The 27,645-nt window shown below is 51.2% G+C and overlaps 1 protein-coding gene across 1 annotated transcript in view; it reads right to left on the reverse strand.

Annotated features, from left to right (window-relative positions):
- Positions 1–1,235: 1,235 nt before the first annotated feature.
- Positions 1,236–27,645, reverse strand: part of C5H1orf94 (chromosome 5 C1orf94 homolog) — a 35,887-nt gene continuing 9,477 nt past the window's right edge. Inside the window, exons 2-7 of the mRNA XM_014864006.3 lie at positions 19,878–20,566; positions 16,718–16,978; positions 15,444–15,619; positions 10,257–10,334; positions 6,605–6,801; positions 1,236–1,445 (exon numbers count right to left, since the gene is read on the reverse strand). Of these exons, the coding sequence (XP_014719492.2) occupies positions 1,370–1,445; positions 6,605–6,801; positions 10,257–10,334; positions 15,444–15,619; positions 16,718–16,978; positions 19,878–20,566 (1,477 nt within the window). The 3' untranslated portion in view covers positions 1,236–1,369. The remainder of the gene's footprint in view (positions 1,446–6,604; positions 6,802–10,256; positions 10,335–15,443; positions 15,620–16,717; positions 16,979–19,877; positions 20,567–27,645) is intronic.

Genomic DNA, 27,645 nt, shown 5'->3' on the forward strand with positions numbered 1-27,645 from the left:
GCAAGAGAAACGCTCTTGCGGGCACTGGGCCCATCCCTAGACACCAGTGACTTCCAGACCCCCAGCCTTTCATTGCGATCAGGATGAGAGCTCCTAATGTTCCCCAGACCTGGTTTTCACTGGCCTCTGCCAGGATGGGGCTGGGTTTTCAGGTGAATAACGGGGTTGGTGATAGAGCAACTTAGAGCTGACAAGCTTGGTCTAGCCTGTATGTGCATAGTTCATTTTTTAGACCCAAGAGTAAGTCCTTATGTTAACCCCTCTGTTTAATTCCATCGTGTTAGAGTCTGCCAAAGGAGGGCACACGGGTTTCATTCCACAGACCAGCTCTGATCAGTGGTGGCTGCCTAGACCACCATAGGGAGAATGATTCTGTGGCTTTGTCCAGGCTCAGGAGAACAGGTGCTCAGTGCTGCCTGTCATGGGTATAGAATAAGAGAGTAAAGGACATGTGCTATCACCCATTCAGGCCATCTCCTCTCCCTAGATTTGTGTCCTCCATAAATGTGATCGGGATGCTCGCGATGTCCTAACTCAAGTCACTTATAAAAGTTGACTGAGATAGATCCAGGGACAGAGCCATTGGAGCAGTTTTGAGATTGACTTCTAGCTTGGCATTGATGTACAATCACTGGATATAGCCTGTCACATGTAGGATTATTTTTGGAACTGATTTCCAGGCCACGTTTTCCCATCTTCTGTCCAAGAGAGACTTTTTCTGTAAAACCACCATCTGGATAAGACTACACTTCAGAGTACACTTCTTTCACGTCCATTCCTGAGATGCATAAACTGGGATGCTGAGAAGTGAGTGGATCACAGAAGAGAAGAGATAAGCCCTCAGGTGGATGATCCGATCCCTGGGGCCCCATATTTAGATCACAGCACTTTGAGGACTCCAGCCCGTGGTCTCTTTTCACGTCTTGAGTAAACACTGGGTCTCGTGGGGTAAAATGAACCGTGAAGATCACGCAGAACATAACAAAAATAAACAGGCACACTCCACTTCAAGCAGCTCATACTTTTATCATAAAATACAAACTTTCTAAAATTAAGTGTCTTACTTCTATTTTACCAAGAACAATGAAAACAAAAATCACTCACGTTAGCTAAATACAGGTGCATATGTGGTTGAGCAAGTGAGTATGAAAATGAGGGATATGTGTGTGTGGTTGTGCTGTGTGTGGGGGGGCTGCGTGCGTGTGAGTGTTGGTCAATAGATCAGTCTGGTCTTGCTGTTTTCTGTCTGTGACCTGGTTGGAAACTTGGCTTTCCAATCTTCATACCAAGCTGTTGCAGAATCCAGAATTCCAGAACCCTTAGCCCTGATCCAAGGTCTAAGGTAGGAGGAGAGAGAAGAGAAGGAGATCTAAAAATTTATGCCGTTCCCACTGGAGGAAAAGTAGGGGCTGTTCATCAGGGGCCCACCAGACGTGGAGCCAAACCTGGAAGAGAAGGAAGGTAGACGTCACAAAGAAATTTCCGATGTTAGTGGAGATATTTAGAAAAAATAATATATTAATTTGGGGACTGTCAAAGACTGTGAAGATCATGATATGCTTGGAGGCTAAAAGCTTTAGCATAATAAAAAAGCCTTGGCTCTGGGAAAAGAAAATATTAAAATGATATAATTGGAGGACAATAAAGAGCTTCTTCTGCCACTTACTTAGTTCAGGAAGCCCCTGGCAGCCCTATTATTTCTACGGGGTTTATGCTCTGCCATATCCAGGACCACAGAGCAAGGAACCTGTCTGGACCTGAGCACCTTACCTGCGGGCCTGTGGCCTCTCTATCTGCCTTAGAGGAGCAGGCGTGTCCTTCAGGAAATTCAACAAGATAGGAGAACTCAGAGCCACATCCCAGAGTGAGATCTCGGAGTCCAGACAACCCCAGGCTCCTTCTCCTCTTATTAGCACCAAGTTAACTCAGCCCCTTCGTTTCAACACCAGTCTGAGAATCAAGCACTAAGGCATCACTGAGTGCCTTGGACTTTGCCAGACCCTCAGGGAAGGAAGAGCCCAGACGATCTGAGCCTCGCCCTCTAAGAGCGGAAATACACAGCCTTCTGCTTTTTCTCCCTGACACACTCCTATTCATACTTCAAAAGAGAGTTCAAAAGCCATCTCCTCTGTGATGGCTTCCCTGACCTCTCCAGGTGGAGTCACTTACTCACAATGCTGGGATCCTATCGCAATTTCGTCACCCATCTGCTAGGATACTTTGAATGAACGGGAACAGAGCTCAGTGCAAATTGCAGCAGAGCCAATGGCTGGATCTAGTCTAACCCAGGGATTCTCAGCCACTTTTCAGCTGGGCGGACGCACATTACAGAAGATGCTCCCGTTCACAGCACCCTCCCATGAACTGATGCAAGAACAAAGCGGGGGGAGGGGAGAGGAGGAGGGAAGAAGCAACGGGAGAAAACCAGGGCGTTAATTAGTAACGCCCCAGCTGGGATCCGCATCTGTTGCTGATTGTGAGCGTCCATGGACAACCAAGGCACTGGGTTCTGTTTAATTCCCTTCGCACTGAAATGAATATCATGAGAGAAGGGACACTGTCTGGCCTGTTCACCATTTTACCCCAGCACCCAGGACCTGGCACAAGTAGGGGCCTGATAAGCAGTTCACACGGGCGGTAACCCCACCTCTTCTCCTCTCTTTCAAAAATCATATCAGAAAAGAAATGATTGAAGCTGACGTTATCAGAGGGACACCTTGGACTCCACTCTGATTTACAAAACAAAGGCTGTAACCCATACTTCAGCCTTGAATAATTACTCAAGACATACCTCGTATCTGATTGCCACGGCCTACACATCTAGGCCTTTCAGGTTGAGAACTTCTGATCAGATCAACTGCCGAGGGCATGGTCTGGACAGGAAGTACACTAGAGGGCCAGGAAGACTGGCAATCGGTGTGGACTAGTTATCAAGGAATGCTTCCTGGAGGAGGAGGAAGAGCTTGAATTGCTGCTTGAGCATGGTGAACTGTCCTGGTTTGCCTGGGGCAGTTTCTACACTGGTATTTCTAGGGTAATTATTATTTGTGCTCCTTTTAACTCTCAGATGTATTGTTGTTTGGAAGATAAACTGTATGGCTATCCTGGTGAATGTGTTCAGATTGACTCGGCAGATGGAAGACAGACTCCCCTCCTCCTTCCTGAGAACCTGGAAGCCACCTGCTCCTTCCTTGCTCATGTCATCTAGTTTGGTCTCTTGATTCTCTCCTTTGCTCCTGACCCACAGGAAGCACTGACCCTCCTTATCTGTAGACTAAGCTCTCCACTGAGGCCCTTGTATCCCTCCCACCCAGTGCAGCCTCTCCTAGGCCTTGTTCCATCTGGCACCACTGTAACCCCCCAACGCCATCATTGTGCTCAGTGCTTCCTGCGTTCCCTCCTCCAGTGCCCAGGTCTTCTTTTCATCACTCTCTGATCCCTCCCTCTCTCCTCCAGGAAACACTTTCTTCACTTGGCTTCCTGCACTCCACACTCTTCTCCTATTTTCTCTCCCACCTCACTCATGCTCCCTCTTAGATCCTTTGCTGGTTCCTCCACATCTCCCCAACCTCTCTGCATGTCAGAGGACCAGGGTTCCATCCTCGGGCTTCTTCTCTTCTCTATGTGCACGTATTCCCTGGGCGATCTCATTTCATCCCAAGCCTTTACATATCGTCTATATATTAATGACTCCAAAATTTACATTACTGGCCCCCACCTCTCCACTGAGCCCCAGACTCGTATAGGCACCTGCCCATCAATAGCTTCGCTCATGTGTCTAACAAGCGTCTCAAATTCTACACATGCAAAACCAAACTCTGGATCAACAGGTCTTTGCTCTAGTCATCTTGACCTTAGTATTTTGGCATTGCCGCTTATCCAGTTGCTCAAGTCAAAAACCTAGGAATCATGCCTGACTCCTCTCTTTTCCTCACTCCCCATCCAACCATCACCAAGTCTGGTCAAATTCTAACCAGACGATAAACACTCCAGCTCTTTTCACTTGTCTCCCTACGCACATCACTGCCCTAGTCTAGGCTGCCAGCACCTCTTGCTCGGACAGCTACACAGGCTCCTCTCCTGCTCCTCTGCATCAGCTCCTGCCCCACGGTCCACCCCAGAGTGCCCATCTCCCAAATCTATACGTGGTTCCTTCTCTCGTTTCATTTCGATCTCAGCTCAAGAGACTTTCCTTCATTCTCTCCCTTCACCCCCACACCTGACATGGATGCTGCCTGTTTATTTCCTTATTATCTATTTCTCCTGCCAGAATGAGGGAAGGAAAAACTTTGTCTTGCTTACTCCAGTATCCTCAGTGCCAAGGACAGTGCCAGGCACATAGAAAGTGCTTAATAAATATTTTTGAATGAACAAGGCCTGCACCCCTTGCCTTGCTTTTCTGACCTCACTTTCCTGGTCTTCCCAACCTCTCTGGCCTCCATTCTGCTTTGCTGACTGCCACCCACTCCCCATCACTCTCCTCCTTTGCCCACAATGTCTCCAGCTGGCCCCAGGCTCTCTCCACTTCTAAGACAGCCCCTTCCTCATCCTCCTGCTGGCTCCTCTTCCTCTCCCTGGTCCTCTGCAGACATCCAGAGACCAGGACTCAACCCTCTTATTGCTCCCAATCAGAGCCTCCCCATTGCTGACTGCTGAGACCTTGGGACCACACTCCCTCCAAGTTCAGCCAGTTCTAGCTTCTGCAGAGTCTCTCTTCTCTTGAGCCCATGGCACAGTGTGGAATGTGGGAGGTTTGTCAGCCTGCAGGTGGTCTGTCTTGATCCCTCGGCAGTCTTACCTACTCTCACGTCCAGGGAGGTTAGAACCTCCCGTACAGACCCCTCCAGTCACCACCAGACTCCACCCTCTCTCACCACCAGTTTCTCTCCCCTCCAGCCCATCAGTTCACTGTAATGTGCACAAATCTGCACTGGTTCCCCAGGCCCGGGAGGCGGAAGCCTTGAATAATCTAATCCCAACCTCCCTTTTCCAATCCTATTTTCCACCTTTTTCAGGGATAAATCTAATACTTCAACCAGATGCTTTTCTTCCCCAGGCCTCAAGCTCACCACGCACCTTCCCATCTGGAGCCTTATTCCTTCTGCCTGGAATGCCCTCCTCCAGTCACTGCTCCCTGGAACCTCCCCATCCTACCGTCCCCTGCTGTCCACCCAGCACGGATCCTCCCTCTCCCCTCGGGCCACTTTGATGGCCTTCCCTTTGTCACAGCACTGACATCGTTGTGCCCACATCTCATGGCTATTAGTGCTCCGAAGGGAGGAACCTTGTCCTATCCACCCACAGGCTAAATTCATATTAACTACATAAATTGAGGCCGCATTTTCCAGGGTGTATTGGGTGGAACACACCATGATATGCTCTAGGAGAAAAAGGAGGAAAAAAGTGGGAGGGAGGGAGGAAGAAAAGAAGAGGGGGAGAGAAGGAGGGAGGGAGGAGGGAGGGAAGGAGGGAGGGAGGGAAGGAGGGAGGGAGGAAGGGAAAAGAGAAAAACAGCAAGCAAGAGAAAAATAAGGTTGCTTGGGTTTTATTTTCAAATAACACTATTGACCACGCTCTTGAACACGGTCCATGCACCCTAGGAAATTCAACGATCTGAGAATTCCAACAGTTAAGAAATCTGTTTATCGTTGTTTCTCACAGCTTTTCCGCAACAGATCTGAGTATGGTAAGTCCTTCTAGCATTTGTCCGGTCTAATGAGACATTTAGGGGAAGCACAGAAAGGGTGAAAGTTAGGGGACACATGGCCGACTCCACAGCAAGGGTCTGTGGCAAGGAGGAAGGGCATCAACGTCAGGTCGGGGAGTTTGGCCCTAATCCTATAAACTGGGTTTCTCAAACTGGGGCCTGTGCTCCCCAGGGCGTGCCCGGGGACTCAGGTTCACAGGAGTGACATGGCACCGCCTGCTTCTCGGAGCATCCACAGGCGTAGAACATTTGGTGGCTGGGAATGCCTGGCTATGCGTGGTCCTAGTAAAACAACAAACACAGTTTACCAGAGTGTCAAATTTGTGTGGAATTTTCGGCTCAAATGTGGGGTTGTGTTGGCTGTTGGCGGCTAAGCCCTCTCCTCTGCTGTTTGGGGTACTTCCGCGGGAAAGTGTGAGCAGCCCTGATAAGCGGCGGCAGGCCCTTCAGCTGGCCTGTCAGGAAGTCAATGGGATGTTTGGGAGATTAGCCTGGCAAGGCGTCTGGGTTCAGCGAGAGGGGGAGAGAGCTATAAGAAGATTACCTGGCCATGTCCTGTTGTAACCAAGCCAATGGGGAAAGGCAGATGCGTCACGCTCCGCCACCTGCCACCTGCTGTGGACGGGGTGCCCAGCCACTGCTGACCGTGCGGCGGCATTTCTGCAAGCAGGCTGCAGGGGCCCAGCCCCGAACCAGGCCTGCAAGACCCTGCTCGCCTGCACACCAGCTCCCTGCAGGACCCACGCGGCCTCCGGACGCAGGCACGCAGCCCTCCCCTTCCCACAGCCACGGAACACACCCGCCGAGAAAGCACTAGGGAGGCCCAGTGCACTCACTTCCCCTGTCCAGCGGCCTTCTGGACACAAGCTGGGCTTGCAGTGCGGGCTGAGGACTCACCTGTAAGGTGGGGGGAAGAGGTACTGCGGCCCATCTCCTGCCATGGGGGAAGGTTCTCGGGGGCTGCTGGACAGCTTTGGAGGTGTCCTCTGAGGGTACGGGTAGTTGGGCTGGACAAAGGGAATGTAACTCAGCAGGGGCGGGTAGGAAGAGCGGAAGATCTGCTGTCCCATCTGCTGTGGGTTGTATGGCGTCACCTGCAGGGCAGAGAGGCGAGAAGGGCTAGGTCAAGTGGAGCTCACTGCTCCCAGACATCGCAGCTCCCCAGCCCTGAGCCCAACCCCAGGCCCTGTGCCCCTCAGTCACCGTGGGCTACATAGAGGCAACACGGTGGGACGGAAAAGCCACAGGGCTCAGCTTCCGAATGTGAGACTGGCAAGTTACTTAATTTATCTGAGCCTCAGTTTCTTCACCTGTAAAATGGGCACACATTATCTCCATTGTATGGAGACTGAGTCCAGTGATAGAAGTAGAGACTAGCACATAAGAAATAGCAAATAAATATTCTTTCCATTCTCCTCCTGTCCCTCTACCTTTCCCTCTGCCAACAACCATCTGAGACACCCCTTGCTCATTTTTCAGTCTTGACCGTCTGGAGAAAAGCTGTTGAGATTTATACATCCCTGACTTCTACTTCGGGATGTCAACAGATTCCATGTCCAAGACAGCCCTGCTCCGTGGAAAGTGTGATGGATTATGGAAATGTTCTATATCCGCCCCACCCAACATAGGAACCACCAGGCGCGTGGGGCCATGGAGTGCTCCAAGTGTGACTAGTGTGAATGAGGGACTGAATTTTAAAATTTTACTTAATTTTGATTGATTTAAATATAGATAGCCACATATGGCTAGTGGTTACAGTGTGAACCCAGGAGAAAGGGCAAAACAGGGGATTTGGCTCAAACCCTAGAGAAAAATGGGAACTCAGCGGGGTTTTAGAGACTACCTGAATCAGACTCCCACCAAGAACCAGGGCCCCCACTGTCTTGCCCTTGACGAGGCAGGGACCCCACCTGTCTTATTTACTGATGCAGTCTCAGCCCTAAGACAGTGGCTGGCACATAGTAGCTGCTAAATAAACATATATTAAATGAATGAATGCAAGAGAGGAAGAGGAGGGAGGAAAGAAGAGACCACTAAGTGTCTGCTTGAATACCTAAAATGACGGGGAGCTCATTACAATGTGAGCACTGTATTCCAATTCGGACAGCTCCCAATGTCAGAAAACTCCCTTATGTATGGAGCTGATGTCCATCCTCCTGTGCTGAGGGGAGTTTCAGTCAAAATTGGGGAAGCTTCTAGATTTCCTCTTTAATAGCAAGAACCTAGAGTCCAAGCTGCTCAGGGGTTCACCCTGACAGCCCTGTCTCACCCTGCACATCCTTATCCAATACAGTATTCACCAAGGCTAGCGGTTATGAAGGCTTAGGGTGTGCCAGCCCCTTCATATGGATTCTCTCATTCAAACTCCAACCAGCTCTGTGTGCTAGGACCATTCCCATTCCCATTTTAGAGATGAGGAAACCGAGGTTCAGAAAAGTTAGGCGACCTGTTTAGAGAGTATTTCAAGTGTCTGAGTTGCGGTCAGAGCCCCAGCGAGGTGAGCCCAGAGCCTGGGCCCCTGTACCGCATCTCTGTGCTTGCTCCTTCTGGAAGCCTGAGTCCCTCCCTTCTGGCCCTGCAGTGGACATGCAGGATCTGGACATGCAGGTGATGCTGGACACAGCCACCAAAACCCCAAGATGGCGAGCTAAAGGTAGGAAAGAGCCAAGAGCTCAGAGAGAGGACCCAGGGAGGCACCTCCCAGCACAGACACCTGTGGGTCAGCGTGGCAGGAAATACCCCTGGTTTTCACAGTGGGGGAGGGGGAGGGAAAGGACCTGGGAGGAGCCCGACACAAAAGAGAAGATGCAGGTCCTCGCTCTTGTACTATTTATTCAAAAATGTACTGCTACCTACACGTAACTGATAAAACCCATAAAATAAAGCTGTGTCTAGGCTCTGGAACCATCTCCAAGATGAGCTCTTTGCTGACAAAAGCAATGATAGAACAGTGCCCACAGAATGCCACATTTGTATAAAAATGTTTGTATAAATAGACATCACCGGAAGGATACCTAAGAACCCAGGAATATTGATTGCCTCTAAGATTTTTTATTTTGTACCATGTTCTTATATTACTTTTTCAAATATATGCACATACATAACTTTGTCTAAACGCATATTTTTTTTTTCTTGAGCTCTGTGGACGGTATCACTGTTCATGGGGTGGAGGTGACGTGGCTGAGATTCTGTGAGCCAGACTCTCATCTCCACTTCATCTCAGGATGCAAAACCCTGACTGCTGAAAAAGCAGTCCTGGCCCAGGTAATAAAGTAACCTCTACCTATGGGCCCTTCTGGAACATTCTAACATACTTCAGGTCAGAGATGCAGTTTGCAGAGAAAGAGTGGGCCTCCCTGGGGAGAGAGGAGAGGCTGAGGAGTCTGTGAGCTTGAGTGTGGGGTCTGTCCCTCTGTGTGAGGGGGCAGGACCAGCCAGAGAACGCAGCTGGTTCCTGGCTCCTCCCCTCACAGCCCCCTCCCTGCCCCCATTTCTCTGAGCGTGCTTTCTTGTGTTTTGTGTTTATGCGTGCACCTGTGCAGCTTGGTGGCATGTATCTAACTATATCTTTACCCATGTCTGTGTGTGTGTTTGCACTGCTGCCTTCCTGTGTCTCTGCTGCTTTATTCTGATATTGTGTTTTTGTGTATCTATGTACAAGAGGCAGTGAACAATGGCAATTGGGAGCACGGACCCGGAAGCCAGGCTGCCCAAGGTCAAACCCTTGTGTTTGACCACTGTGTTACTGTCAAGTAGATACTCACCGCCACCCTATCCATGGGAGCAGGGGTACCAGAGTCAGTGAAGAAAAATACAGGATGCCCAGTTAAGTTTGAATTTCAGATAAAAGATAAACAGCAAATAATTTTTTAGCATAAGTCTGTCCCATGCCATATTTGGGACATACTTATACCAAAAATTTATTCATCATTTATCTAAAATTTCAATGTCACTGGGTGTCCTGTATTTTAACTGGCAGAATGACATGGGAGAAACGTGAATCCCCAGCCCTACTGATGATGGGCAAAGCCATGTGACTTGCTTTGGCCAATGGGAGGTGGGTACACATGGAACCAGCTCGAACCCAGTCACAGCCCAGCTCCGCCAACCCGTAGACCCGTGAGTGAAAAATAAATATTTATTGTTGAAAGACTCTGAGACATTGAGGTTCTTTGTTGTCAGTGCAAAAGCTAACTTATATGTTCACTTTATGACCTTAGGCAAGTTACTTAATCTCTCTGTGCCTCGGTTTCTTCCTCTCTAAGCTACTTCACAGGGTGGTGGTGAAGGTGAACTTGGTTACTGCCGGTCAGGTCTTTAGGGAAGGCCTGGCTCACAGCGAGGGCTCTGGAGTGCAGCTGTGATTGTCATATGGGGACCCTGGGGTGTGTTTCCACACACCTGCTGGCATTTGTCTCTGTACTCTGCAGCCAGGGGAGGGCCAGAAAATATGGCTGGTGACTGGACAGACAAGGAGAAGGGAGCAGGTGTCCTTCTGACCCGAAGGCCATCGTGGGGCTGGGACAGGGTGGAGTGGCCCTCTACTCACCTGTCGAGAGTAACACCCCAGCGGGGGGTGCTGGGCCTGCTGAAAGGGCATCCTGGCTGCCTGCTGTGGGTACAGGCCCTGGGGAGAGAAGGCAGAGGCTCAGGGCCACCAGGCAAGGGACTCCCAGCCAGAGAGCAGCAGCCACTCAACTGAGCTTCCAGCTCGCATGCCTGGGTCCCCACCACACTGCTGGCCAGACCCACCAACTGCCTGGTCCAGCTAGAATCAGGCTGAGCAGGCACAACTCACATTACACAGGAAGCCCCTGGTTAGCAGGATTCACAGCCTTTTTGGTTAGTATTTAAGAGCTTCAGGAGCCTGACTGCCTCTTGAATCCCAGATTTGCCCCTTAGCAGCTGTGTGACCTTGGGCAAGTCGCTTCTCCTCTCTGAGCTTCTTTTCCCTTGTCTGTAAAATTATGTGCGTTCAAGCCTGCAAAGCCTGTGCAGGTAGCCAAATTATCTTTGCTGTTGCCTACATCCCTTTTCTAAGTGCCTTTTCCCAAACCCCATTCCTGCCCCATGACAGGAAGCAGCCATGTACATCTGCGCGTGTGTGTGTGCATTAGTTTGCATCCATGTTGATTTAAGGATATTTGCACGTGTGCTTCCATTGGTGCCTGCAGCTGTGTGTTTCCGTGTACAATGTGCATCTGTGAACGCAGGTGTATTCGTTTGGGTCTCTGCTGCTGTGTGTCTATTTGCCCAGGCGTATGTCTGTGTCAGCACCTACGATGAGGCCCGGTGTGAAGATAAAGGAGTTAATGCATCTAAAGGGCTTCAACAGTGCCGGGCACTTAGTAAGGATTCTGTAAATGTTACTTTTTTTTAGCATCTCTCACTGTCCTCCCTTTCGCACTTGAAGAGGTTCTCTGGCAGCTCAGCCAAGTGGGAAGTAGAAACTTTATTCACAGCTCTGGCCGGGGTGGCCTTGGGTGCCCACAGGTACACACACACACGCATGTGTGTGCACTCGCACAGACACACACAGCAGAACTGCTGCTGTGGGTGGGGTCAGCCCATGGCCCCTCCAGTCCGGAGTTATCTCCTAAGATGCAGCTTACAGCTCAAAGCACCCCTCAGACCAGTATGCCTTTCCAGAAGATTCTGCACCCTGAGATGCTGCCTTCATTCTGGGCTCAGCTTGTGCCAATTATCAGTGTTGACGGTTGACACTGTGCCCCTGATGACTTCCTCAGAGCCCATAGGCTCCTCACCAAAGGCTGCAAAAGTCCGGATATGGGGTCAGGGGGAAGTCTCCCAGCTCTCCTAGGGTCCCATCTTCCAGGTGCCCAAGAGTGCACACCCCCTCAGAGCACCTTCTTGATCTCTGCTCCCATTCACCTGACACTTGACTGTGGTCGGGCCCCTCTCACTTCCACACCCCCGTCACCTGAAACCAGCGCGCCTGCTCCCCTTTGCTCCAAGCCCTGCATCCCGGGGCAGCCCCACTCACCACGATAACCCCAGCCTGGTCCCTGCAACCCAGCTATGGCCTGAACCTGGACAGAGAAGCCAGATGGATGGGGCTGCCGTGCCAGTTCCCAGCCCACAGTGAGCTCCAAGGCCTGGTGCTAAGCGTCCCTCCTCCGTTTCACTCCCTCCCTATTAACATTCAGCTCTGCTCGCACAGCCAACTTCCCCAGGCTCCCAGCTTTCCAGCCCGCCTGGGCCAGGCTACCCTTAGGATCTGTGGAAGACCAACAGCTGCCCATCCCTGCTCTGTCCTGGGGTGGATTTTCAGGAGACGGTGCCATGCGCATCAGTATGAGCAACACTCTATGACTTTAAGGACATTTCTCGTTATTTGAATTGCAATTCTGTAAAATCACATTCTTCTTTGCTTGAGACCACCCTCCCTCCTTAATTGGAAGCAGAGTTCCTTTATGCCAAGCAGCCCAGGAGCCTCTGAAGCCCCTTGGTGCTGGGGATTTGGTCTTCCCTGGCTCTGTGTCCCTCCACAGGGGAGCTCTGAGTAAACTGGACTCGGGACCTCATCTTTATTCCTAACGCCAAGCAGGAAAAGAGACTAGGATAGCCTGTTCCCCGTTTCTCCTCTCTGTCTCCTCAAGGTCTGTGGAGCTCCCTGACCCTGTTTTGCAGGAAGATTGGGGCTGAATAGTAATAAAGGCCAACGTCTGTATCATGCTTTAGATTTTACAAGGCCCTTTCCCATCCATGGACTCCATTATCCTCACGACCAAATCGAGTACACGCTGCTGCTGCTGCCATTATTATGAGCCCATTTCACAAGTGAGGACACCAGGGCTCAGAGCTTTTAGCTAACATGCCCAAGGCCACATAGCAGAATTCCTTTAAACGCAAGTCAGTCCATTGCAAAACTTTCTTTTTATCATATGAGGCCACTTGATCTGCCGTCTTGAAGCTGGATGGCATTACGAGATCATGAGAAGCTGGGAGAAGGTAAATTACACTGTCCTTTACTACTTCCCAGGAGGGTCAGTTCCGACAGCTGACTTCAGGCCCATTCAGGCCTAAACTGTCCCCAAAGGACCCTACCAGCCAGGGCCTTCCCCCACTTCTGCCCAGAGGCCTGGGAAACCTCAGAGTCAGCCCTGCGATGCTAACGTGGACATCTCTGAAGACAAATGAACTTTACGCCCAGAAAGTATGTGCCAACCTCACCCACTCCCAAAAGCCAAGCGAGAAGTTCACATAGCGAAGGGACATTAGCCCCTCTTTATAAAGCAAGCCACTGTGAACTGGCTTTACAGGGTGAGCCCCGTGAGTGCATTTTAGAGTGAATCGGTCTAGGCTACATAAAATTATGCACTTGCTCCTCTTTCAGAGGTGGGGGTGCACGTGGTGCTGGTCTCAGATTTGCTCTGACTTGTGCTGGACTCGGAGCTTCGGAGTCATTTGGAACCCCCTCACCTCGTCAGTGCTCGGCCTGTCGTCAGCGAGAAGCAGAGGTCATTAAACTTACTGAAATGAATGAGTAAGTAAATGAATCAGTGAGTAGGTGGATAAATGGCTGAACAGAGAAGGTGCAGACACAAAAAGGCAAGAGGAGAGGAAACTCAGTGAAGAAGCTGCTAAGGATGCTGTATCACAGACAGTCGCTGAGGCCCCTGGACCCCCCTCCATCACACTTCTGTCCAGCCTCTCACCTCAGCGGAGGTGCTGTGGCGTGTGAGGCTCTGTCCCTGGTGAGGGGAGCTTAGGCACTTCTCTTTAGAAAACAACGACAACAAAAAAATGGCTTGAAAGCAAAACTTTGGAGAGAGAAAGAGAGACTTTGCTAAACTCCTTTAGGTCCTGTTTTAGATTCAGGGGCTGGGCCCGCTGGCGCAGCGGTTAAGTACGCACGTTCTGCTTCGGCAGCCCGGGGTTCTCCTGTGCGGACAGACGATGCATTGCTTGTCAAGCCATGCTGAGGCAGGCGTCCCACATATAAAGTAGAGGAAGGTGGGCACAAATGTTAGCTCAGGGCCAGTCTTCCTCAGCAAAAAGAGGAGGATTGGCAGTAGATGTTAGCTCAGGGCTAATCTTCCTCAACAACAACAACAAAAAAAGGATTCAGGGGCTAAGTCTGGGGGATCAGCTCAGGGAGGCCTTACATGGAGTAGAGAAGATCGAAGCTGAAAACCTTGTCCTTCTGTTGTAAAGCAGGAAATGACATAGGGACCCAAAGGGCGGAGGGAGGGGAAGGGAACGTAGACAGGCCAAGATGATTTTTGGGTGGATTTCCTTCACTATTTGCCCTCTCCAGGCTGTGCTGGACCAGGCTAGGGCAGCAGATTCCCAAGGACCTGGCCCCACAAGCTGCTGTGTGTTCCCCGTCCTCCTCGTCCACCTCAATGCCATTCTGGAGGGGAGCAGGGAGGGGAGCAGGAAGCTGAGAAATCTCAGACACTGGGCATCTTTCCTGGAGAGCCAGAACTATTTAAGATATTGGATTGGATGACGTTTTAAACCAGAGTGGACGTTTATTTGATTTTTTCTTCCATCTACCCAGTGGGTGGCAGCTCTTAAGGGAGATTAAGTTAAATAGACTAACTAAAGAAACTACATTTTCCCTGCATAAATAAGTTCTGTGAGTAAAATTCCCAACCCTACTACAAGTGTTTCATCATCCCTTTGGTGTGGACAGCAACTCCCTTTAAGCCATGAGCCCAAGACTGAGACTTTATGCCGAGTCACCTTAGCTGGTGTGGGGGATCAGAATTGGCCACCCCAAAATCTGTCTCTTTGCCTTGCCTTGATTATTTTTAAGAACAAAAGACTCTGAAAGAAACTTTGACTTTCCTCTTAACTGCCTAAAAGAGATTTAAAATAAAGGCCTGGCCCCAGGACAGGCCCTCACCATAGATAACTCTGGGTATCCAGTAGACTGGGAGGGTCCTTGCTAAGCCCCTTCTTATCAAAGTTCTATCTACCAAACATTTGCTTTTCCATTTCCATGTGAATTGCCTTCCTCCCCTTTGAAGCCCCAAACCACTACCCCCAACATCCTCCTTTGTCCTTAGCTGAAGATGGTATTTAAGATGAGAGCCCCTGCCATTTTGGCGAGCTGCTCAGTTTGCTTGAGTGTCTCCCATGTATACATGTTATAAAGCTTTGTTTGATTTTCTCCTGTTATTCTGTCTCATAGCAATTTAATTTGTAGCCCAGCCAGAAGAACCCAAGGGTAGAGGAAATGCCTTCCTCCCCTACACTGGTACAAGCAAAGATGGCTCGGATGTAGTTTAAATAAAGTGGCCATCTAATTTGTCATCCACACCAGGTCAACTGAGAGTGAAAGGGGGTGCTATTAACAATTACACTGGGACAAAAGATCTGAACTAGGACTGTCCCGAGTAATCCAGGACGGACGTCATCCTATAAAGGAAGTCACAGGATGTGGGTGGAAACAAGGCCTATGCCATCATCCTATTCTGGGAACCCAAGCACTTAACAGGCCAAAACTCGCAAAGCAGCTCTGGAATACACAGCTCAGAGTGAACTGGAATTCAGATGAAGGAAAATTAGAACTATACATGCATATGCGTGTGTGTGTGTGTGTGTGTGTGTGTGTACCAAGTAGTTGATCTGATGTGACCCCAATGAAATTAACCAATGAGTCTGAAGCATCTTTGCTAGTCTCCCTGCCAGCCACAGCTCCTCCGTGGCCGGAACCCGGGTGGATGGCCAGGCAGAGAGCCAGGCCCAGGCCCCACTGGCTCACCTGATACTGCGGGAAGTTGGAGTGATTTGTGAACACGGGCGGAGGTGGATAGTTCAGGTTGAGCCAGAGTGGCTGGTTCACGGTTGCCGAGGTCAAGGTGGTGGCAAAGCGTGGAGTGAAAACATTCCCTGTGTACTTGAGGTTGTTCTTGTCGGCCACTGTCACAGGTGGGTTAACTGTGAGTCATAGGAAAGGGAGAGCGTTTCAGTGAATAGGAAGGGAGAGGCCAGGATGCCTTTGGCAACATGACTGTCCCCGGGGTGAATGTTCTCAGAGCTCAGGTCTTTTACGCTCCCGGAGGGTTCTTCAAACTTTGGGTGAATTTCCAACTATAAGGAAACATCCTTCGTTCACACCTTGCCAAGTTGGAAGCGGTGAAAATCCCAGCATGGTCTGGCTTGGAGCTTCTCTTTCCATCGTTCACTAGCAAAGGAGGGAGTTTACCAAGAGAATACAACCAACCAGATTGCTAGGGCTGTATTTCACCTACATATGAAACCGAGTTCTTTCAAGGGCTTTAGAAAAATCCAGTTTTATACAAACAATTGCTATGATATTGGAAGTCAGTCTTATCAAATTATTCAAGCAGCCCCCTGAGGACGTGTGCTTGGCAACACTGAGGACCTTCCACAGGTGGTTGTATTTATATTGGAATAATTTTTTAAAACGTATTTTAAAATATTATATATTGCAGTATGGTATGACCCCAAACTAGTCTAATGAGTAAGATTTGGTTGAGCTGTTTCAAGATGTGAATCCTAGTTTCTCTCTCTACAATATGTTCTAAAGGCTTATAGAGTCAGAGATGGGCCTCAGTTTCCCCTTACTGGCATTTTTTTTGGGGGGGGGAAGGAGGTTTGACGAAAGCAGTTATAGGAAGGCAAGGGAGAGAGAGCAGAGACATGAATAGTCCCAGCGTAGAAAAAATCTGAAGCACAGATTTTTATTTGGCTTGGGCGACTGGAGGGGTTGTGATGTACACTGAGTTAGGGCTGCATTCAGATTGACCACCAGGAATAACAATGCCCGTGTGGTCCCTGAAAACCAGCTGCATTTCTCTAGCAACTGTGTTCCCAATAAGAGGCATGAGGAGAATGGATTTCCCCCATTTTATGGGGGGAAAACTTTTATGGGTTTAAAAACTGACACCCAGAGAAAGACAGTGACTTGTCCATGGATGAGACAGTCATTTGATGGCAGAGCCATTCCCAGGGCCCCTGAGGGTTTCTGAAATCCTTTCGTCTACAGACTCCTTCTGGGCAGGGTCAGCTTACGTTTCAGCTTCAGCCCATCCACGTCCACTTTGCTGCGAAGCCTCAGCTGCCGGCTTGGGTTCTTGGTGGCCCCAAGGAACTCATAGAGCAGGTTCTTCTTGGCCGGCCATGCAGGTTTCTTGACGGGCAGGGCTATGGATGTGGAGCTCACCGGGTCACTGCAACCCTCCTCACCACAGCTGTCCTTCTGGCTCTGGGGCCACTGACTGAGAAAGAGGCTCTCTTGACTCTTGCTTGGTTCCTTGGCACCAGAGTTCCGTTCTACAGAAAGAGGGAAACTGAGTCAATGGTTTTGGAGGGCCAAGTGTTAGATGCGAGAACACTGTCTTGTGATCTAAGTGATGGGTCCTCCATAGGACATACCTGATGCTCAGGCCACTCTAGGGTCCCTCTCCCAGCCAAATCCAACCCCAGTCTCCTTCGTGAAGCCTCCACTGCCCACTGCCCATTCTGGTCTTCCCCTCTCATACTCACATGCATGCATGCATCCATCCAGTCTTATCTCCCTTCCTTCATTCCTTCCTTCCTCCCTCCCTCTTTTCCTTCCTTCCCACATTTCCCTCCCTCCTTTTTTCCTCTCTTCCTTCCTTCCAACCCTCCATAAAGCCAGGCTCAGGATACAAAGCTGACTTGGACACAGTTCTTGCCCTCAGGGAACACTTGGTTTCCAGGGGGAGACACACATCCCCACAGAACACGCGGTCTGAGCCTCGGCCTGCTCCCTCATCACGAACTCTATTCCTGCTTCATTGCTCACAGGCGATACAGCTCACTTGTCAGCGCCAGGCCCTGACCTGAGTGCTGGGGACACTGCAATGAGTCAGAGCCAGACTTGGCCCTGCAGGAGCTCACCACAAGGAGGAAGAGAGAGACAAACCCAGAAATAGCTCTGGGACAAGGCAGATGGGAACCGTAAGGTGACAGAGACACAGTGGGAGAAGAGGGGGGCTGAGACAGCCTCCATCTGAGAGGGTCAGAGGGCTTCCAGGAGGAAGTGCACCCTCAGCGAGGCCTTCCATCCAGGGGTACGGTTTGGGGGAGGAGGCCTGGCAGGCACAGCTGACTGTGGGCAAAGGCATCAGAGAGACAGAGTGAGTCACTGGATGTAGTCGGTGCCAGGCTCAGGAATCTCTCCAAATAGACCCAGCATTCCCAGTATGAAGATGCTGTCCGGACCATCATGGGACCCTCCACAGCTATGGTTTTCACCTGTATGTCCTTTTTAGCAATGGAGCTCTTCCTTCAAACAAAATTAAGTATTGTGGGGAGGAATTATATACATATGTGTGTGTGTGTGTTTTTAAGGCATTGCTTCATTGAAGCAGGGAAGAGGGCCTTGCCCTCCCAGCATCCTTCACTCATTCCCAGCCTGGAGGTCATGGTCTCCATAGAGCTGGGATGGAAAATGGTGCTGGACACATAGCAGGCACCGTGGAACATTCTGGTAGGAGCCAGATCAGAGGATCTGTGCCCCGTGTTACCTGTTGGGAGTGGATCTGATCCCACCAGCTCTTGCCTCCCCAGCTCAGGGGACCTGTGGCTGTGTCTGGACAGGACTGGACCTGTCCTCCTGGAACCATCCCAGCAAAGGGAATAACTGCTCCAGCCTGAACCAATTTAGGAGAAAATGACATTTTTAGCAAAATATGTCCCTAGAGTCTCTTCCAAGACTTTCTCTGGTTGCCGCGTTTAGCCCCCGGCCAGTGCACTGAAGGAACGGTACCCACTAATAATAGCCTTTCCCCAGAGCCCATGCACCTGTAGCTCTCCCACACCTCCGGTTGCCTTAAAGATGCTTGCCACTCAGTGACCTCAGAGCTCCCTCTTCCAAATTCTGTGTACGCAGCACACACAAAATCCTGCCTGTCGTTCCTTTGACTCACTCACACATACACGACTACACACACAAGATGGCCAGACACTCAGACACACTCACGCATGCATTTTCTTTAACAAATGCACTCACACCTGCAATGCTCCCTTTGGCTTCCCTTTGCCCACACGCTTGTCCACACAGACACACACAAACGGTGGGGAGGGTGGGTGCAACAAGACTGCCTCCAACCAAGCAGCCCCTCTCCAGAGAGCTAGCCAGGCACCCTTCCTGGAGGAGGAGGTGGGAGGAAAGTCCCCTCTCTCCAGAGAGGGCTTAGTCCTCTCATGTATACAGTCCTTCGCCTCCAAAGAGCCCTCGGGCTCCTAGAGGCCTGCCTAAGACCCAGAGTGCAGCTTGCCGTCCACAGCTCTGGTTCCTTAGCCTTCCTACAAAGCTCCAGAGCACAGAATATTCTCGAGGATGACCCCATTCCTATTTTCTTAGGGGGATGGATTTGGGGCCTCCAGATACAGGCATTTCTCAGTTGTCCATCTGTGCTTACAGCCTGGGGGGCATTTGTCTTTCAGTTGACGGGAGGATGATCTACATTCGTAGGGACCGCTGACTGTAGGCAAATGTCATTGCCATCAGTCTGCCTTCTTGGAACCATCAGTCTGAGTGGCTGGATCGGAAGAGGCATAAAATGCCGAATCTGGGAGTGGGTGGGGGAAAAGGGGGAGCTGGCTGGATTTCCTGGGAAAGATGTGGACTCCTCAATTAGGGGATGGAAATGCACTTTTCTAAGGTTTTGGAGTCCCAGGGAACAAATCCCAGGGCCAACAGTCTGAACTGCACCTGGAGGGTTTACATGTTCAGCCCCCTGTCCCAGAGAGAGGACCAGGCCTCAGGGTCAGAACGGGCGCCTCCATCGGAAGCCAGATGACCCCAGGGGCCAATCAAGTTTCTATCCTATCCAGCAAAAAGTCCAAGTCCAGGGTGAAGCTGGACTCAGCTAGGGTAAATGCTTCCTTCAATGTACTCTGATTATCTGGTGGATTCAAAAAACGAGCCAGTTATCAAATGTGCCTGTCTATCTGCTCAAAGCATTGGGATGAGGACTGCCGTATTTGCTTATACAAGCTGTGCCCCATACATGGGCATCCAGCAGAGGAGCCCTGTGGGCACTAAGAACACCCTGCACCTGGGGGCTGCACCCACCAGGGAGGCCACCTCGTCCTACCCTGCACAAGATGCTGCCTGCGCCCGCGGCAGCCCTGGTGGCTTTCTGATAAGTTTCTCCTCCCTGCAGGCCCACTTGCTAGCCCTTCCCCCAGCCCCACTCACCTATCAGGAGGTGCCCCTCCATGGAGGGGTCAGCCTCGGGCTTGGAGCAGATCTTGGCAAACACTGGGAGCTGCCTCTTCTGAGCAGGGAGCTCTGGGAGCTTGTCAGGGGGTGCAGGAGGAGGCGAGGGTGGCAGCAGCAGGAATGGGCCCAGCCCTGTGGGCTCCTTGGGTCCAGGGCCACTGAACATGCTGTTCTGCAGGAAGTCCTTGATGACCTTGGTCTCCTCCAGCACCATCTTGTTGTCGGGGGTCTTGGACGTTTTGGTGGACTTCAGTGGGAACTGGGCCAGGAGCTTGCTGATCTCTGAGTTGGAGGCACCCAGACTGTGACCTCTGTCTTCTGTCCCCTTGGCACTCTTGACCTTGGCTGCACGCAGGATGCCCGTGACCGTAGACATGGCAGAATCGCAGTCCTGCCGGCTGCCGATCACGGACACGGCCACCTTCGGCTCTAGAAGCTCATCATCAGCAATGACGGAGGCTCCTGGGCACTCACTGCTGCCTGTCACCAGAGGAGGTACGAGAAGGCAGGGAGCCGGCTGTCGAGGCCCCTTGGGAGAGCTGCCAGGTGCCTCCAGCTCCCCCGAGTTGTCTGCGACCAGGATGAGGGGCTCTTTGGTCAGGCTCAGGAACTCCTGCTCCACCAACAGGGAGATCTCGTCTTTGCCACTGCTGAACTCCAGAGCTCTATAAGCAGGTCAGAAAGACAGACGGCTTTAGTGCCAGCTCCCTAGGGGTGGCTCTGCAGGAAGGCCCAGGCCCCAGGGAAAGGGGGTGGAGAAACATGTTTCCAGGTAAGAGAAATCTATTGCTTTCTCAAGAGAGAGAATGAACCAGGAGTGGACTCTCAAGAGGTTTCTATGCCACGCCAGTGGGCACTGTACCAAGAGCACAGTTCTAGGAATGAGGACCCCTGGGTCCTCTCCCGATGCTACGTCTGGCTGAGTGAGCTGAGCCTTAATTTCAATCCATTCCTCCCTATCCAGTAGTGCCCAGGATCTGAAACAACAGAAGACCAGCAGCAAACCGGTCGGGAGTGAGCCAACAGCTGTGAGCATGGGGTCCAGGCGGCTGAGGCTGAGCCCTGGGAAGCCCCCAGACTCACTGCAAATGGAAGAGCGAGAGAAGGGATTGCGGAGGGGACAGCAGGAGCTCATGTCTTGGCTCCGTCACTTCCCAGCTCTGTGACCCTGGGCCTGTTGCTCAGCATCTCGGTACCCCTGTCTCCTCATCTGGTTAACAGGAACATCACAGATGTGCAAAACGCTTCACATAGTGTCTGGTACAGAATAAGGATGACACAAGTGTCAGCTAGTATGTCTATCCCCGTGTCAGCCTGGCTGGGCCCCTGGATCCTGGATTCCACACTGTGGCCCTGTGGATACCCATGCCTACCCTGGCTGGCATGGTCATCTGACCAGATCATAACCTCTGGACTGAGCCCCACTTCCTGGGAGCAGCAGCAGTTGGTTGGTCCCTGTGTCAATTTGCAAACATCTCCTTGCATCTAAACACTGGCCTCTCTCTGCACCTCCCCTTCTGGACCCTTGATGGCCAGCGCCAGCCTGATGGGCCCATGGACTCTATGCTCCTGGTTGCTGGCTCTTTCCAGATGTGGGAGGGGATGGTAATCCTGCTGGCCTAGCTTGCCTCACCGGTATCCTTGGCAAGTGGGCACCTTTCTCCCTGGCACTCCAGAAAGACCATGGCTACGCAGCTATAGAACCTTCTGCTACTTCTACTCAATGGGCTCCTGTGAAGGGCAGATGAGGAGGTCTACACAGAGCATTCTGGAAACTGCTCAGTGCTCTGCCCCAGGAGAAGGTGATGAAGATGATGAAGAAGAGTCAGAGGAAAAAATTAAAGCACCGCACAAGCAGAGATTTGCCGTTGGGGCAGCCTGGTACACGCTCCTGTTCCGACAAGCCACTCCGATGGCCCAGTGGGTCTGGCAAACAGTGACTAGGGAATGCTCCCAGCAAGGACATGCCTTCCTGGTGATGCTCTTTGTCTATGAGCACGTGCACACTCACATGTGCACACGGAGAAACACGCACACACACACATACGTGTTTGACGCACACACAAGTGCAGATGCATAATGATGCACAGGTCACCACACAGAACCAGGGAACAGTCAGTCCCTTTGACAACCAATCAGAATAGGCAGAGGCTACAGTCCCGGAGGCTTCCTGCTGTGCTGGGCATTAACCCCTTAGTTGCTGGGTCCTGATGAGGCCCAGGAGGTCCTGGAAAGGGAGCTGGGTGGCCAGGGCCCTTGGGGAGCATGGGGAAGAGCTGAGGATATGGGAGCATGTCATTATCCTAACAACAGAGACAGCTGTGCCTCCTGAATGCCAGCCCCACATGTAGCCTTGCAGGCTCGGAAGCAGGAAAAAGCAGACTCCAGCCAAATGGACCTGGGTCAGAATCGGGCACCACTGCTTATTTCACATCCAACTCTGGAACCTCAGGGACCTCCCTTTTAACATACTTATGACCCTAACAGCACCCACTCTGTGGGTGGTGTGAGAACTTGCAGAGGTAAGCTGTGGGTGAGCTCCCCATGATGCCCGCATGCAGGAAGCTCTCAGCATGTGCTGGCTGTGAGCATCAGCTCCAGTGCAAGGCTGCAAGGACCAGCAAGCCTGCATGTGAGGCGAGGCCAGCTTCTACTCTCGCTTTCCTCTTCCATCCCTTCTGTCTCTTCTCTCCTTCTTCCCTGCCCTTTCTTCTGTTCAGTTCCTTACCTCCTTCCCATGTCAACACTTAGTCTATAAATAGGCCCCACTCTCACCACTGTGCCCGTGGGAACAACCAGAGTAAAGAGGCTGCTAATCCATGGTCCCAAGCCGTAGGCCCCTCTTCACCATCCTCCTCAAAGGGAACGGGTGAGTCTCGAGTCACAGGTGAGTCTCGAGTCACAGAAACCAGACATGTGAAGGACCAATTTTTACATCTCCTCCTCCCAAAAAAACTCGCAAAGTAAGCTATAGACCAAGAGATTTTCTGAATTAGAAAGACTTACTACAATTATGTTAATTCTTAAAACGTGTGATAATGGTATTGTGGTTATACTTAAGCAACAAAAAAAGAGTCCTTATCTCTTAGAGATACATATTAAAGTATTTACAGATAACTTTATGTCTGGGATTTGCTTTCAACTTCATCCAGCAGCAGGAGGGAGAAGTGGGGGGTAATATGTTGATCATCGCTAAAAGCTGGCTGATGGTACATGAGGCCATCACACGCGATTCGCTGTACTTTCATGTTTGGTTTCTGTTTCTGTTATTTTCTTTTTAATAAAAATGTTACACAATACATGCATACACGAAAGTCTCACCACTGAATCCTTTAAAGTACCGGTCCCAAGGAGAAGTCAAAGCAGCTTCTAAAAGACCCACAGGGCCCTGGAGGGTTTGGTACCGCAAAAGGCCCCACAGGTGGTCCCTTCTCAGCAGCTGAGAGGGTGCTCCCACCCCTCCCCCAGCCCGGAGCCAGGCGGAAGCTGAGGAAGAACCCCTGTTCATGCTCCCTGGTCACTCTCCTCTGGACACATCGCAGGGTCAATGGGCCTCTTAGGAAGCTGGCGTTCCCAGAAGGACCCACTCTGGAGGTGGGTTCTCCACGTGCCCTTGAAAAGCTGCCCAGAGCATCCTGGTTTCCCTGGAACAGCCCCTACAAACTCCTGTTTCCCTTGCGTCTGCCGTGAATCCACTATAGGCCAGACAGGAAGCCAGGCATCCACACATATGCTCATGTTTAACCCTCTCCACACCCCTGGGCAGTAGACAGTATTATTCCTACTTTACAGATGGGAAAAGCGAGCCTGAAAGAGGCTAAGGACCTTGTCACCAAGAAAGTGGAGAGGCTGGTGTGGGGGTGCGGTGCGGATGGGTCGGGCTGCCTTTACCACATCCCCCCTCAGCCCCCCACTTCCTTTCCAGGGAAAGTTACCCAGCGAGGTCCCCCTGCTCCGTGGCTGGGCTGTGCTTCCCAATCTGAATACAAGCGGGGATATTGCTGAGCTCATCTCATCACTCCGGCCTGCAGAGGATCATCACGATGAATCCGGAGCCTGTCATCCATGGCATTAGTTGTCCCTGACAGCTGCGTGCCAGCTGCATGTCTGATGAGCATGTCTTCTGGGTCTCCCGCCAATTTGTTGATAAAAATGTTAAACTCGAGAGTCCAGGCCTGAGCCTTGGGGACACTGTCAGAGACCCTCCCCCCAGCCTGACAGTAATCCTGGATCAACACTTTGGGGGAATAAAGCAATCCAGCCACTATCGTCCCATCTCCACTTCTCTAAGACAGCCTCTCTCAAACACCTGGTGCAGCCGAGATGCAGCACACAGTTACAAGTCCCTGATCCAGGGTCTCCCTACCTGTCCCCTCCACTCCCAAGAAAGCAAGATTCATTTGTTGTTATTTGTTCTAGAAAACTGCACACCTGCAGAGCCAGGACAGTCTTAGAACTCAGATCAAACCATCCTCCCACTAACACTCTCTTGGTGGATTCTCATTACACACAGGCTAAAATCCAAACTCCTTTCTGACCCCCAAGGCAGCACACGAAGTGGCCCCATGGCCCCCTCCTGCTTTGACCCCCGCTCTTCCAGCCACTCTGACCTTATAAATATTCTTTGACAAGCCAAGTTCATTCCAGCCCCAGGACCTTTGCACTTCCTATGGAAGGATAGATCAGCCCTTGACTGGCTCCTTCTCATTCAGGCCTCAGGTCATCTTTCATACTTTCAAACGAGCCTTTCCTGCCCATTTTTAAGTGTCCTTCCCCCTGAACCTCTCACCTCCAGCCTTACTAGGCACTCTCTGCTCCATCAGCTGTCATTTTCTTCCTAGTACTGATCACCATCACAGCATCTTATTATGTCTTTACTCCTTACAACAGCATATCCTCCCTGAGGGCAGGGACGGTATCTTGCTCACCACAGAGCCCTCAGGGCCCGGAGCAGTGCTTGGCACATAACTCCGTCTCAGTAAGCATTTGTTGAATAAATGAATGAACCAGCTCAGGACATTGTCCTTACTCGTGTCCATTTCCTGGAGCTTTTGAATTCAAGAGCTCTGTTGCCAAAGATTTCCCCATTCCTTGTACTGGTTACAACCTTTCTGGCTTTGATTCCATTTTCCAGCCTCCCATCTCAAGTCCCACCTCTGGCCTGGCATCCCTGTGGGTGATCAGATGACGTTAACCACCCTGCTTGACCCGATCCTAAGAACCGCCAACCTCTGCAAGGCAGTCCCCTGGCAGATCCCACACAGAACCCACCCAACTCTTAGCAAACACTTTGGGGCTCACAGAAAGATTTTCCATTCTCCCCACAACTTCGTCGGGTTCAATGTCAAGCCTGTCCGCCTGCATTTCCTGGAATCTATCCTTTTGTCTCTCTTCCTAAGAAGCTATGCCGATGCTGGCACCTCTCCCGTGCTATTTGCTTTCTCCTTTGAGTTGGTAAAAATCATAAAAATCTGCCACAGACTCTATCACGGTGAATCACTCGGGGAGGTTAATCCAGCTCCCGGGCTCTGACAAAGGAAGCAAGTCAGAATTGGTGCCCAGCACCTCTGCTTTGCCCACCTCCAGCAACGATAGGTGTCTGATGGCGGGTCTGTACACGGCGCTGAGCGTTATCTCTGCATTTGCAGTGTACAGAGCCGTATAAAAATAAAGGCTACTGCCTTGTTGGCACCCCTTCTCAGAATAATGACTAAGCATGCATGCTGTGAGCTCCCCGACAGCAGTTCTGTGTACATGATAACACGGAGCAAAGATGAAAACTGCTATTCATCTGAGCCAAACAACAGAAAAATGCAAGCAGAAAATTGTTAGTCCTGGAAGAGGACACCAAAACAAATATTTTCTTCCCACTATGGCATTTCAGATCAACGACAAACATGGTACCCGGGCCCGGCGCCGAGGCAACATGACTGATGGAAGAGTGAGCAAGGGCTAGAGGTTCTGCGCAGACCTGGGCCTGGATGGCAGTCGATCCGCAGACTGACCTCAGGACTGTGGCAGACACTGACTTCTCGACATGTCTGCGTGGCTGGAGCAGCAGAGCACAGTGCCTAGGAGCTCAGTCCTCAGAAAGTGGCAGAAACTGGATTCAAATCCCCAGGGCTTAATGGAGGCCAGATCTTAAGCAAGCTGTGTACTATGCCTAAGTCCTAGGTCACAAAGAAGAAGGATGAGCACTTATGGAGTGCTAACCAACCAGCCAGGCGCTGTGCTAAGCACTTTCTGTGCAAAGCTCTCATTTTAATCCTCGCCACAGCCCCAGTGAAGTGGGATGGAAGACGCATTACTGTCATGGCCCTTTGGTGGTTTCTGCCCCTCTGGATTCAGTAATAAGCAGAGACCCGGAAAGTCCTTGGGCATTAGGGCACAACCTCTCATTTCTCTTGGGACTCAGCAACCTCCACGTGAACGAGCCCAGGAAAACCTGCTGGAGGATGACACATCCCAGGAGGAAAACCCCAAGGCCTTTGGCCAACAGTTGGCCAGGCTCAGCTGACTGCAGGTGTGTGGATGAGCACAAGCCATGTTCAGTCAAGCCCAGCTCCCACCAGAAGGACTGCCCTGCTGAACCCTGCCCAGATTGCTCAACCATCGAAAGGAGAGCTAAGTAAACCCTTGTTGTTTTGAGCCACTAAGCTTTGGGGTGGTTTGTTATATATCAAAAGCTAACTGACACAGAAAGATACAATGATCCCAGTTTTAAAAATGAAGAAGGCTGGGAACAGAGAAGTTAAGTAATTTTCCCCAAGTCACAGAATTAAGAAAGGACAGAGTGGGTGAACTGAGGCGATCTTGTTCACTGCTCTCTTAGGTGCTAGGCTATACTGCTTTGAAAACCAAAGTGAAAAGCTGCGTGTGAGAATACGAGGGGGGTAGGTCCCTGAACTAGGAAAGCAAGAAAGGCGTCTTTGAGAAAGTGTCATTTAAGCGAGGCCTAAAAGATAATAAGCATTTAGCCTGGCAAAGAATGCAAAGAAGAACTTTCCAGACACAGGTGGACGGCATGTGCAAGGGTCATGAGGTGGGGAAGAGCTTGGTGCATTGGTAAGACTGATGACGAAGTGGGTGGGGCTCATTAATGGGTGGGGCTTGCATGAGGTTAGGTTAGACATAGAGGCAGGAGTCAGAATCCAAGAGAGTAAGTGTTGGAGCAGCACTGGATCCCAAGTCCACGTGGCTCCAAGCCTTTACTCCCAGCCACTGCCCTGCTCTCCCCCAAAACAGTAGAAGCGGGAGAAAGGGCAGGGGCTGTGCCGTCGGGAGATGTGTCTTCAAACCCCAGCTCTGTCCTGTCTGATGGGGTGACCTTTCTCAATTCCCTTCCCTTCTCTGAACCTCAGTGGCAGGAGGGCCAGAGGCCAGGGAGCCAGCCAGGATCTAGGAGGGTGAGGCAGCAAAAGGCAGTTGAGAGAAGTTGCAGATTCAGTTGCCATCCCAGGACCTGTGCACCTGTGTCCCAAAGGTTCCTGGAAACCCACGGAGCTCTGTCTGCTGGGACCTCTCTGGTCGGGGCAGGGGGTGGGCAGAGGGCCTTCATAAAGCTCTGGCCTCCCCCCCAACCTGCCTCTCCAGGCTGCGTGAGGATTAAGTGAGATGATGGATGTGAAAGCACTTGGTAAACTGTAACAGGCCCTATGCAAATGTTAGCAGCTCCGGCTGAGAGACCGCATGGTGCCGGCGCAGAGCCAGGCGCAGGCGTGGAGCCCCGCTGACCCTTCACAGC

This window comes from Equus asinus, chromosome 5 (assembly GCF_041296235.1).
Source record: "Equus asinus isolate D_3611 breed Donkey chromosome 5, EquAss-T2T_v2, whole genome shotgun sequence".
In the NCBI taxonomy this organism is placed as follows: Eukaryota; Metazoa; Chordata; class Mammalia; order Perissodactyla; family Equidae; genus Equus; species Equus asinus.